This window comes from Hirundo rustica, chromosome 1, assembly GCF_015227805.2.
Source record: "Hirundo rustica isolate bHirRus1 chromosome 1, bHirRus1.pri.v3, whole genome shotgun sequence".
Lineage (NCBI taxonomy): Eukaryota > Metazoa > Chordata > Aves > Passeriformes > Hirundinidae > Hirundo > Hirundo rustica.
This window is the reverse complement of record NC_053450.1, coordinates 137,496,421-137,508,801: the sequence shown is the minus strand read 5'-3', so window position 1 is coordinate 137,508,801 and position 12,381 is coordinate 137,496,421. Positions and strand designations below refer to the sequence as shown.

The 12,381-nt window shown below is 37.6% G+C and overlaps 1 protein-coding gene across 3 annotated transcripts in view; it reads left to right on the top strand.

The window, feature by feature from the left end:
* NEBL (nebulette) overlaps window positions 1-12,381 on the top strand; it is a 252,668-nt gene that overhangs the window by 113,288 nt on the left and 126,999 nt on the right. For 2 of the 3 annotated variants that reach the window (XM_040076124.2, XM_040076114.2), the window contains exon 4: window positions 128-235. In XM_040076124.2, coding sequence (XP_039932058.1) covers window positions 128-235 — 108 coding nt within the window. Of the gene's footprint in view, window positions 1-127; window positions 236-3,972; window positions 4,158-4,775; window positions 4,872-6,151; window positions 6,262-12,381 lie in introns of those variants that run through there. The other variant, XM_058423375.1, reaches the window with a different exon arrangement.

Genomic DNA, 12,381 nt, shown 5'->3' with positions numbered 1-12,381 from the left:
CTTCTCCTTTAAAGGCTGAAAGCCTTTCACAAGTGCTTTATTTACACTAGAAAAAAATGCTAAATTGCTAGGGGCACATTGTGGAAAATGAAAACAACCCTGTTCTTCTGTATTTTCTATTCTGTAGGTAAAATACAAAAGAGACTTTGAAGAAAGCAAAGGAAGAGGGTTCAGTATTGTGACCGATACGCCCGAGTTACAAAGACTGAAAAGGACTCAGGAACAAATCAGTAATGTATGTGACTGCAACCTAAAGTGATTGTAGATGGAGAAATAGTGTGTCTAAGAAAAGGTGTGTTTGTTGGTGTTTTCAATGAAGTCTGTGTGAGTGAACAATCTGATTTTGGTGATTGATTTGTGTATGTCAGAATTTGAAATGTGTGTAACTGTGTACCACGAACTTGTACAGCACATTGGCAATGTGTGTTCACCTCTCCAGCTTTCAGCTAGTATGCTCAAAGTACTTTCTTTATTAAAATGATTTGACACTTTTTCCCTTTTTAATAGATTTGTCATCAAGTAAGAATACTTCTGGAACTTTTTATTTGCTTTTTATTTATATAAAGTATACAGATTATATAAGTTAAAAAGTTTTGTCTCTTTTTTAGCAGGGGCTGTCAAAATTAGCATAACAAGCAAGATGGAATTTTCTAGAAGCAGATAAAATGATGATGCTGAGTTTTAAAAGAAAAGACATGCAAGACAATGTTCTGCAATATGACAAAGGAATGGCAAATAGCAAAACCTAACATATTTCATTAGCTTACAGGAATGGAATTTTAAAAAATTTTCCTGACTTATGTTTTTGCTACGAAAGTTTTTTATTTGTACTGCATTCTCTTGAAACATGTTTAATTCACTGGATGATGGAATATTGAGTGATACATAGTGCAAGTTATGATATGTATAAAATAGGTAAGAACTAGTGTGAACTAGAAAAGATGCAGAATCAATACTATTCACTTTTCTTGGCTTCCCTTCTGATCATTCTTCTGCTGCAAGAACTTACCCCTATGGATTATTTTGTGAAAATGTTTTTGAATCATTCTCTGCAGTAATAAAATAACAGCAAGGCATCAGAGACACCCAGTGTAAGTATGATCAGAAGAAAATAATGGGATTTATTTACTTGAAAGAAAAAAAATTCAGGCTGGGATATTATTGAAGAAAAAAGTCACTGAAAAATTCTAGTTTTTCATAGCAGTAGAGGTTTACCATTCTTGCCAAAGCATTCACTAGTTAAGATTTTGTTGTCCAGAGCCGGTCTTTGAGATGAAAAATTTGAGCTCATTTCCTGGCGCCTTGGCTAATGGAGACGACAGTTAATTTAAGAGCCGTGCAACTGCTCCTGTATGTAGACAAGATGAGAACAAAAGCTCATCTCTTATGTTCATGCTGGGGCTAACTGAAATTACTGGCTTGCAAGACAGAAAAATGTATTCTTCAGAGTGGTGAAAAGCATGACCATTAAGATTTCCATTTGGGATCTGGGAAACCTCAGAAACTCCCTGGCTTTAATCAGCTGCATTTTTTATTCAGACCAGGAGCTTAAATTAGGTCCTCTCACGACCTACATAGCTTCCTCAATCAAGAGTGATTCCTTTGTGTGGGATAGCTCTGGAACACATCAAGGGGATGAAACGAGCAATGCTCTGGTGAATACTTAATCCCTTGCACGGGTCTGCTCTCTAAGGAGGGATTGAGAGGAGTGCCCTGCAGCAGGCCTGTGGTGCTCAGTTTGGGATACTGGCCTGCCAAGAAATGTATTCAGACCTCCCAAGCCCAATATCCTCAACATCAGACTACAGAATAGTATGACACAGCTCACTTGCATACTCTTATCTCTCTCTTGTTCTAAGTACATTGGGTTTTCTGTTGTGGGAAAAGGAGATAATAAAAACAAACAAGTAGTTCTGTGACATGGGAAAGAGCTTTCTTCCTATCTCTACTTTTGAGTGGATCAAGGGAGTTTCTGTCTTAGTGGAAGATCTTGTTCCATGATTTATGATACTATCTGGATCCTGAACCAAAGATACTTACTTGCCTTTTCAGATCCAGAAATAGCTTTTTAAAATGGGAAAAGTGGTTTTATTTCAGGTTTTTCCCCTTGGTCATTGCATATATGACTACTTTCTCTTAATTTCTAACCACCCAATTCTTAACAATATAGATTTGATCTATCCAGTCTTGACAATTCAGAGTTGTTTTCTTTACGTATGCAGTTGACAGAGATTCCAAGCCAGGGATCCTATTAGAAATAATTAGTCTTGAAGGGTAAAATGGAATTTTAAAATGTGCATGATAAAAGAATTTGCATTTCATTTCTGTTTACACTGAAATAATTAATTTATAGCATTATATCCTAGAAAGATAATTCTACATAGGCCACACCTTCAATTTAATTAGAAAGCTCCTGCATTATAAAAATGCCTTCCACACAGAATAGTTTCTGTATTTGTCAGATAAGCACTATACAGCATGGACTAAGGATCTAATTAAGGTTTCAAGACACCAAAAGGTAAGCTCTTTAATAATTCTAAAAAAAATTTAATTTTCATATACAGAAAAATGGAAGAATGCTAATATATCTATTTAATTTTCAGTTTAGTTTTGATTTCACCTTGAAGTACTAGAAACTTCTCAAAGAGCCTAATTGAACCAAAATTGTAACTACTTCATTGAAGGGGTAAGTGAGAACAGTTAATTGTGTAGATATCCTTGATGAAAATAAATAACAAATTAAATTTTATAATAATAAATGTTAAGTAGCATAAATATTTTAAAAGATTGTCTTTTTTGTCCTGATATGAAGTTTGGCAGCATATGGGTATTAGCACAGTACTCTGACTTTTTAAAGAATCTCTTGTGCTATGAATATAAATCTTGTGAGGAAAAAAATAACAGGGGAGTGGAAGGAGAGTGGGTAGATAAATGGGGTTGAATTTTGGTTGTTATTTTGCCACCAGCAATCCTTCCACTGAAGATTTAGACCAAACTTGTAGACTTTATTTTATGGCTCTTGTGGAGGTACCAGGACCAGAATGCAGCTTCTTAGAGAAGAATGATATTTAATATCATTTTTTTTTAGCATTAAGAGCCTAATTCTGCAGATGTACAACACATTTTGGCATTGAATATGTAGTCAACACACAAAAAAATATATGTTGCTCACCCAGAGAAATGTGTACATTTTGTCAAAGGATCTTGTAGTGTTTTTTGTCCATTTTGAGCTTTGAGAAGATATTCGGAATGAATGCAAATATTCTCAAAATGAAAAAAACCCCAACTCCATGTTTTTTATAGGTGATTTTTCATTTAAGCTAGCTGCAAAAACTGGTTTTGCAAGGAAAAGGTTAAGGTGGAAAAAGGAACAGAATAAATAAAGATGATGGCAAAAACTAGTGGACTATCATGACACAGGTCTAAATGAGGGAGTAGAAACTCAATCTAGTAATATTTTCTTTGGGGAAATGGAACACTTTCAGTAGTCTGTAGCAATGAGCTGCAGCTTGCTGCCACTGCACTTTTATGTCTAGATGTGTGACTCGAAGCATGTTTTATCCTATGTGAAATTAGTTGCTCTTTCTTTAATATGTTTCTGGTAAATGTCTGCAAAGTGTAAAAGAAAACAGGTGTCCATACAAATTGATGGAGTGAGAAGCTTTCATTAAGATAAAGGCCAGTGCTTGGATAGTAGAGGTTGCTGGCTTGGTCGTATGGCTGGAAGGATGCATGGAAGCTTTCACAGTGCTTGTGCTCATTGCATTAAGAGCCCATGTAAAAGCATTCCTTACTTCTGCATTAATGCTGTTATGAACTTCAATCATGTAAGAGCAAGAATAAGAGCAAGAAGCACCACACATTTGTGCCCTTCTTCTCTTAGAGAGACAACAAAATTAAGTAATGCAGTTCATTTATTTGCATGTGACTCATTTTCCAGTAGGTTTGCGTTGTATCTGAAGTGAAAACGGTACCCTAATGCAAAGAAGGAAAATAAGAAAGCAGACTAAATCTGCTTTAAAAAACACATTTCCAAGGTACCCTATTTTGGTGAAGATCTTAGGAAGGACAGTAGAGTTAATGAAGATGAGGTCACTGAATCACCCCTCTATGGAGTAAGGCAGCGTCTTCCCAAGTATCAGGAACTCCTCACTGAAGTAAGTGAAGCCTCTATTGGATGCAGAGTACACAAAGATCTTTCACCTCTTGAAAGTGTTATATGTGGGTTCTAATGAGAAAAGCTGTGTATTAATTTTCTTTACATGTCTTTAATGAAATATGGTGTACAGTGTGGGGCTTTTAATTATCAAGGGACACATTCTATCTCCAGTTAAATTTATACATCTTCAGAGGGTGCAGAGGAGGGCAGGAGTTCCCTCATAACTTGAATCAACTGAACATGTGCTATCTGGACAAAGAAACAAATGATAAGGAATTGGGTACTACCTCAGATGTGATAAAAATATGTCTTCTGTAGCAACTAAAAGAGGACACAGATCACATTGCTACTGTAGTTGTGCACATCTGCACATCCAAAATTTGAAACTGTCCCTAACCGACACTGAGCCATGGATCCCTATTTGGAAGCTATTGGCAGAGTTGTTCAGTCTATTTACTTGTTCAAACATAAAATGATCTCTTAAATTGCCAAAACAGATTGTAGAGAAAATTGGCAGGAGAAGATGTTAACAACATGGCCCAGAGCTCCACTTGTAGGATTCACAGCACAAAGCCTGCAGATACTTGTTTCTAAGGGATTTTTTCCCTCCATTGAGGTCAAGTGAAGGAGAAGAATAGGGAACAAGAAAAATTAACAGCAGCATCAATTACTGCATTTCACAAAACCAGCCCTGGCACATCAACAAAGATGGGTAAGTGTGCAAAAATTCTTATGCTGTTCTAGGCAACACTGGGGTTTTACTCCTTCGGAAGTAATTAATACTTAATTCCTAAGCTTTTATATTCCATGATTTTTATCTTGCTGTTGTTTCATTGGGAAAATAAGCATTTATTTTTCTATGACAATTATTTATGTATCGACTAACATCGGTGGAACAGCACTTGTTGAGCAGTGCCCTGGTGCTGCATGTCTGTGGCAGGTGCGGTCAGCCAGGTGCACCCTGGTACCCATCGCCTTCTGCTGCCCTTGGTACCTCTGGCAGTTTATCATGAACTGTGACTCCAAGAGGTATTCATTATTTGGTATGGTGTAGGCTTAATTCCACACAGCTGCACTTCAAATATTTGCATATAAGTCATGTGATTTAGCATCTATCAGTTGAGTTCAACAGCATTTTTTTCTGGAAACAAGGTTAAATGTGTCATTCCTATTGCTAACATGAGTTTATCTCTGCAAGAAGGCGAAGCTCCCGCTGTGCTCCTGTGCTGTGAACATACATGCATAGAGTCACATCCAACCTTGTTCTCTCTGTGGATTGATATTCTTAAGCTTGTTTTGTGTAGATACATAGAAATGGAAATTCTAAGAAGCTTCAGGTTCTTTGACTTTCTAATAATTGTTGAAGTTTGACTTATGAGTTTCAGAAATCATTCTACCTAAAGTCCTAATAAATACTTTAGAAATGACTTAACAAAAGAATTACATTAATTTTCAACAACTGAGTATTTTTTGCAGATTTTTACATAGGTTTTATATTTTGTGAGCTTTCAGAAATTTTTAAAATGACCGAATGCATTCTTAAGAAATGATGAATCTAAGGAAATGTCAGTAAATTTTAGACAGAAGTCATAAATGAGAAAGCAGAAAGCTTTGAGAATTAATTTGAAACCTCAAGGTGTATTCTACTTGGAAACGAAAAATCTTTCTTTACTGGTAATTATCAAAATACCCAAAATTAGAGACTGTTAAATTAGTTCCTATGTATATGAATTCTTTACCTACAATTTCAGGAAAAATTCTGAAGATATTTGGTGGTATGCTGCTTCATCACTTCTTTTTGCTGTGATCCCTGTATAGGACAATAGTCACCAAGTATTCAGCTTTCTAATATTTTCTTTCATTTGCTGTTTATTTACTGTGTATTTTGATCCTCCACACACCATAAAATATTATAAAAACAGCCTGTAAGTTCTTTGTGTTTTCATCAAAGCTTCTTTCTCACTTCTTTAACTGTATTCATTTACATTTCAGAGTTGTCCAAGAAATAAGGAGGTATGGGAATCCTCCAGTATGGAGGATGTGGAAATGTGGTCCTTATTTAAATGAGGAACTAAAGCACAGACATTATTCATGCTAATACAGTAAGTAGCACCCAGATTAAACTATTATCTTCTGTGTAGCCTCCTATTAGAAGTAGAGGGAGGCACAGCCTTTGCTAGGGAATTTTACAGTTGTTTGTTGGGGTGGAAAAGACTGCTGAGAATCCAGAGCAGTGTGTTCATGATTCATCTGGGGTGGCATTGACTTTTCTTTCTGTTCCCATAACTTTTTCAGATTCTCTTTTCTGGTCTTTCTTAATACTTGCGATTTACATAACAATTGCTCCCAACATGTGGGAGGAAACAGTATTTTTAGACCACAGAATGCCAACTTGAAGGATACTTCTTGGAATGTCAGATAGTCATTACAGTAATTCTGTGTGAAACTGTCAGTACAGGTGGGAACTGAACAATTTAGATGACTTAAAGTATGGCCAAATTTCTGCTGAGCAGGCGGATGTTCAGTTTTCAGCAACGTGTAACTCAGTTATAGACCCCATATTCCATGGGGGTAGTAAAGCAGATATCCCTAATGAGGTGAAATTCTTCACCTGCTAAAGGTCAACTTCCTGCTCCAGAGCAGGAGAAGCATTAAAGTCTATCAGTGATGTTGTTCCAAAGCTGCTTCTTTTGTAGTGCAGGTGGAAAGGTGCATAACTCTTTAGGAACAGCAGAAGCCTTTTGTCTTTGAGAAGCTGGAAAACAAATCCCTGCCTGAAGCATAATTGAATTTGGAAAAACTGTTAGCATTAGAAATAAGGATTTATAATGCTGTTAGTGGGCTGTTTATTATATGTCATACTGGTAACAATAGCAATGGATGTGTAAATTCAGGCAGGCCTTTGGGTAAGTGCACTGAGACATCTGGAAATCTATACCGAGGTTCTGGTAAGCTACTAATATGTGAAAGAGTCACATTAGCAAATTGTGTAAAATGGAAGTTCCTTTCTGTTGCACACAAGTCTATTTGGACTTGAATGGCGTTTGACCCTGGGACAATTTCTGCCTGGGGAAAGTTCCCTTTCAGCAGCCCTACTGTGAGGATGGTAAGCAACCTCAAATGAAGCTTCTCAAATGTGAATCTTCAGAGATGCAGGGGGAAATATTTTAGGTTAAGTGGATCTCTGATAGTCAAAGCAAGCAGATGTGACGCCTACATATCTGCTTCTTAAATGATCTTATTCCATATGTCTTTATTCTATAGGGTTGCTTAGAAAAAGGTTTTTTTCTTTCTTTTTTTAAAGCAAGTATAATATGATACCTATTATTGTGGTCTATGATTTTTTTTAGGGTTTCAGAATTTTATAAACTTACAGAAGAAATTATTGTAACTATTACTTTTTTTTTTCCTGTATTAGTGCTTTCATATGAAATCAGTTGATTGCAGAAATATGTCGCCTCAAAGTTTGAAAAAGTTTTCTATGAAAACTTCTACTCCACAGGGAGTAGTATAGTCTTTCTGATTCTAATTTAAATAAATAAATTTGACAGGATGAATGTAACCTTGCTCACTGTATTGACAAAATAAAATGAGTTGTGTGGTGAAAATACAGCAAGCCGTCCAGAAAAATCCCCAAAGGCATGGATCTACTGCATATGTAAGTGGGTCAACTCATGCATGAGAAACGAATGCTAAATGTAAATTGGTTGCAAAACTGTAGACTTTAAGTAGAATCGAATCAAGTGATAACCTAAATATTTTGATAGGGATGTCCTATCATGCTTCGCTTTTGAGAACAGCAAGAAAGCTCAGTGTTACAGAGAAATAATTAGATCACGTGTTTGTGTAAACTAGAACACTAGCGTCATTGCACTCCAGAATCAAAGGCATTGCATTCATTTATGTTGCTGGCATAGGTAAATTTTAAGTTGAATCTACATTTAGTTAAGCCTGTATTTGTGTTTATCGGTTGCTTTATGTCATATACACATCAGTTCAGTAAGACTGATCTATTCCTTGATGAGCAAAATGTTCAATCCAGCCTAGAAAAATACTTCTTGGGCTTTTTTGGGTAAAATAATAATAAAATAGAATCATCTAGTTAGGGGATTATAGCAGTGTCCTCTCACGCCTGGCAGGCGTGCAGGCTAGCTCAGTTCTGCACTGCCACAGCGTGGATCGGTCGGGGTTACAGGCAGGGCGAGTAACCTCCTCCCGCTGGGCTCTTGGTTCCCCACACCAGCGAGTGGACCCGATGGAGTTGCGACTGCGGTGACGGAAAAAGAGTCGTCTCTCTTTAGGCAGGGTAGAAGGTAGTTTATTAAGGGGAGTCCGGCAAGGAGCTCCGCCTCAGACCACTGCTGCCCAGAGAGAGCAGAGATCAAAGCTTGACAGCTACTTATAAACGGGGGAGGGCTGACAACGGGTCAGCCAACCAGGGAACACGGGGGTGGTAACAGGGGTGTCAACTTCTGAACAATTAACGAATCACAGGAGGGTAGGAGGGGATTCCCCGGGCACCAGCCTATCACTCGACACCTCTCCTGGATCTTTCCAGAATGAATCCAGGGAAGGAGGGAAGGGTCTCGAAGTGAAAGACAGGGCGACCACGAGGAGATGGGGGCGGGGAGAGGAGGGAAATTGACAGGAACAGGTGTAGAGAGGAATGAATGACAGAAAACGTCTGCATAAATAACTAACTCATAAGGGGGAAAACTATTACAAAACACAGGGGGGTACAGTGGACTGAACCATTACAAAAATAACTTAAAAATCTTACAAAAATAACTTAATAACTCAATAAAACAACTCTCACACCACTACAGGAGATACAAAAGAAAAAGATAGAAATTTCTGTCTTGCTGGTTTAATTTTCTATTTGTTATAACATTCATATTGCAAGGCAAGGCTTATATGAAAGGCATCAGTAGTTTAAAAAACTACTACGTAATCTTCAAATATGTAACATAGCATTTCATGGATTTCATTTAATCCACACTAATTGCCAGCTTGTTGACAGATGAATATGTTACAGATACATATTGACCTAAAGTTTTACTTCTGTACTTATAATTCTGAAAATCCTGATTGAAGGCTAAAACAGCTATGTAAATGTGAGGAATAAATTTACAGGTATGCCATTTCCACATTTTGCTGTGGTATTCACTGTATTGCATATGCCTCTTTGGGCTGTATTTTATGGTATGAAAAATTGCAAGCTGTAATGAAGACAACTATAAAGTGTTTTGTGGTAACTGTTGTAAGCACCTGTCCATTGTCTGACTAAAGGACATGAGTCTGTCTTTAAACACTAGCGACTTCAAGACTTAATCTACTTTGAAGGTTTATTCTATTTAAATATATAATTCTTTTTTTCTGTTGTGATACTAAGCAAATAAATTATGACAAAACGCCAACAACTTATTTTTCCAGCATCCTTGAATATATTTTAGTGGTATCTAAATCACTAATTATTTTTAATGAGTAAGTACTTTTGAAGTCAGTCTTTTTTTCATATGGAAAAAAGACAATGAAAACAAAACCTCTTCATGGCAGCAGCTCAACTTGGGAGCTAATTAAATTGAGGTTTTTAAAATGGGAAATAATGAATTAGCCAAAAAGTTGAGAATTAGGAGTTAGCACGTCTAGAGATCTTTAGGTAGTTAAATGCTTGCAAGGAAAATATAATTTCTAATTTCTTGTTTTACTTTGTTGTCCATTACTTGCTTGTTATTTTACCCTTTATTTCCGTCTTACCTGATGCTTTTGTGCCGTGCATCCGTTGCTAGGGCACCATCTTAGGCATTAAGCCTCCTGCTGAAGAACAAGATACTCTGCTTCTTCTAATATCATCTTTAATCTTGGTCCCTGGAGATTTGAATGTCTCACCCCTGTAATGCTCACAGGCTCCATTGACCTTGACAACAGGAGTATCTGGTTCTCTGTGGCACTCGTTTAAATTTTTGGGTTTTTTTTTTTTTTTTTTTTGGCATGTTAACACATATGTCTGTGATTTTGTGATTTCCTTAGGTTGTCAGTAGTTACATCAGTTGTGACAAAGCCAGAACTGTAATGCATATGATTAATTAACTTTTTAACCATCCTAACATGAGAAAAGAAGGAACAGAAATTTACATGTGCTATTTCTACTTTTCTAGAAAGATCTGAGAGGATTATGTGCAAATTAGAGTGAAGCAGTAAATTAGAGTGACATAAAATTGCTTTGTAACCCTTTCTGCTCTTGTAATTATTCAAATAATGATTTAGTTACAGAAATATCTGTGTACTTTTTTTGGAAGGCTCTTTGTCTCACACCAACACAGTCTCACTGTTGGAAACCACATTATTTTAATGCAAAATTGAAGGATGTTTTTTTCCCTGTACCCCCAGATCTGCCTTGCGTTTCTTTCTCTCCTGTCTTTTCTCAGCTGGTAGAGAGCGACCTGGTTCAGTCCCCACAAAGGACAGGATATAAAGGGGGAGATGCTGAATACGCCACTAATTAAGCCAGCCACAAGCAGAAAATAGAGGGAGTCTGAATATCAGTGCCTAGTGGACTTTGGGAAAATCTAGGCTGAGGAAAATATAATTTCAGAGGTGGGTTTTTTGAACTTCCCTTCTCTTATGCCCCTGCTTTGTCTTGCCCTCCTTCTTTCTCTCCAGGGAAACAGTGGTATAAAGTGAACCCATACCCAGTTTGGCCAGTCTAGCTATTTTCTAGCCTTAAGAGGAGAAATATACTCGAGAGTATGTGACTTCTGTTGCCGGGTTAACTGATTTTTATAGGGTTTGGCATAACAGGAGAGCTGTTCCCAGTTTCCACAACAGTGAGTAGGTAAATAGCTGAGGAGGATGGTGTGGATTCTGGCACACCAGAGGTGGTCTTTGAGGGAAGACTGGAGGACTGTCTTATGAGGAACCTGTAGCAAGACCCAGAGTCCATGCTAGAGCAAGGTCTGGGTGTCTCCAGGCTGTGCCTTAGCATGCCAATACTGACCAGGGGTCCTACCTCCCTCCTCTTATTAAGTGGGACATAAGTACTTTGTCACCTTTGATTTTAAGTGAGATTAGCTACCATTTTATTGCAGAGTTAGAGCAGCTCAGTAGTGCTGTTGCCTCAAGTACCACTGATGGAAAATTAAGGATTTAAAGGATCTGTGGAGGCACCTCAGTCTCAATTCTCATGGTTTCTTGGCTGCTCAGCAGAGCTCTTGCCTGCTCTGTTGTGGGCTGGGCTGCCCTTGGCTGCAGTGTTGTGAGAACAAGAGGAAGGGCCAAAGGTTTTATTTGTCCGTGCCAGCAAGCTGTAGACATGACCAGGGCAAGGGTAGCAGGCATGGAATGAGGTCACTTGTTTGGCGTTGCCTTTTGTTTAGCATTCCTTTCTGCACAGTGCGTGTTTCTGGCTCAGATAATAGCTGACATGCTGTCTTGAATTGAGTTAGCAGTCAGGGTCCTTTTCAACAGAAATGAAGTGGATGAAAGGCTCAAAAACTCTTGGTGGTGATGCAAAATTAAGCAGAATTATCAATGAAGGTGATGGCAAAAGTTATAGAAAGCTGCCTTTATTGCAGGATTGGAGATTAGATGATCAATCTATATTGAAAATTAGTGGAAAAAATACTCAGAAGACATAAATGAGGGTTGAGCTTTTGGTATGAAAACACCCCCCCCCCATTAAGCAAATAATTTATAGGTAGGATACAACTACAGAAGTGAATGTGACTATGTACAGTTTCTTGTAAGGCAAGATTTAGGAGCAGAAAATGTAGGACCCAGGCATCATTCTTGAAAGAAAAGGAAATATGTGGCATATAATAAAAACATGAAACTCATTAATACAGGAGCCAGGGAAGACTAGAATTATAAAATATATGAAAAGAAAGATTAGACAAGCTTGTGAAAGTTAAATTAATCAGGAAATATTAACTGTTGTTATCCAAATCCAGTGACAGGGTTGGTAAGACTCTGGTATGCTGATAGCAGGAAACTGAAATGATCTTAGTAAGGGGAGGCTGTTCCAAGGTACTCACCTTGGCATGCATTACTGAGCAGTGACAGAACTGTGGTGATGTCATCAGTGAAACCAATGAATCCATCAGAGAGCTTAGTACCTTGTGCTCTTTCTAGTCACAGCTGTGGCTCTGTCCTACCAAGTTGCAGCCAACCCATTGTGTCCTGGGTTAAACATAACTGGCTTGAATGTAGAGTTAAAAAGGATT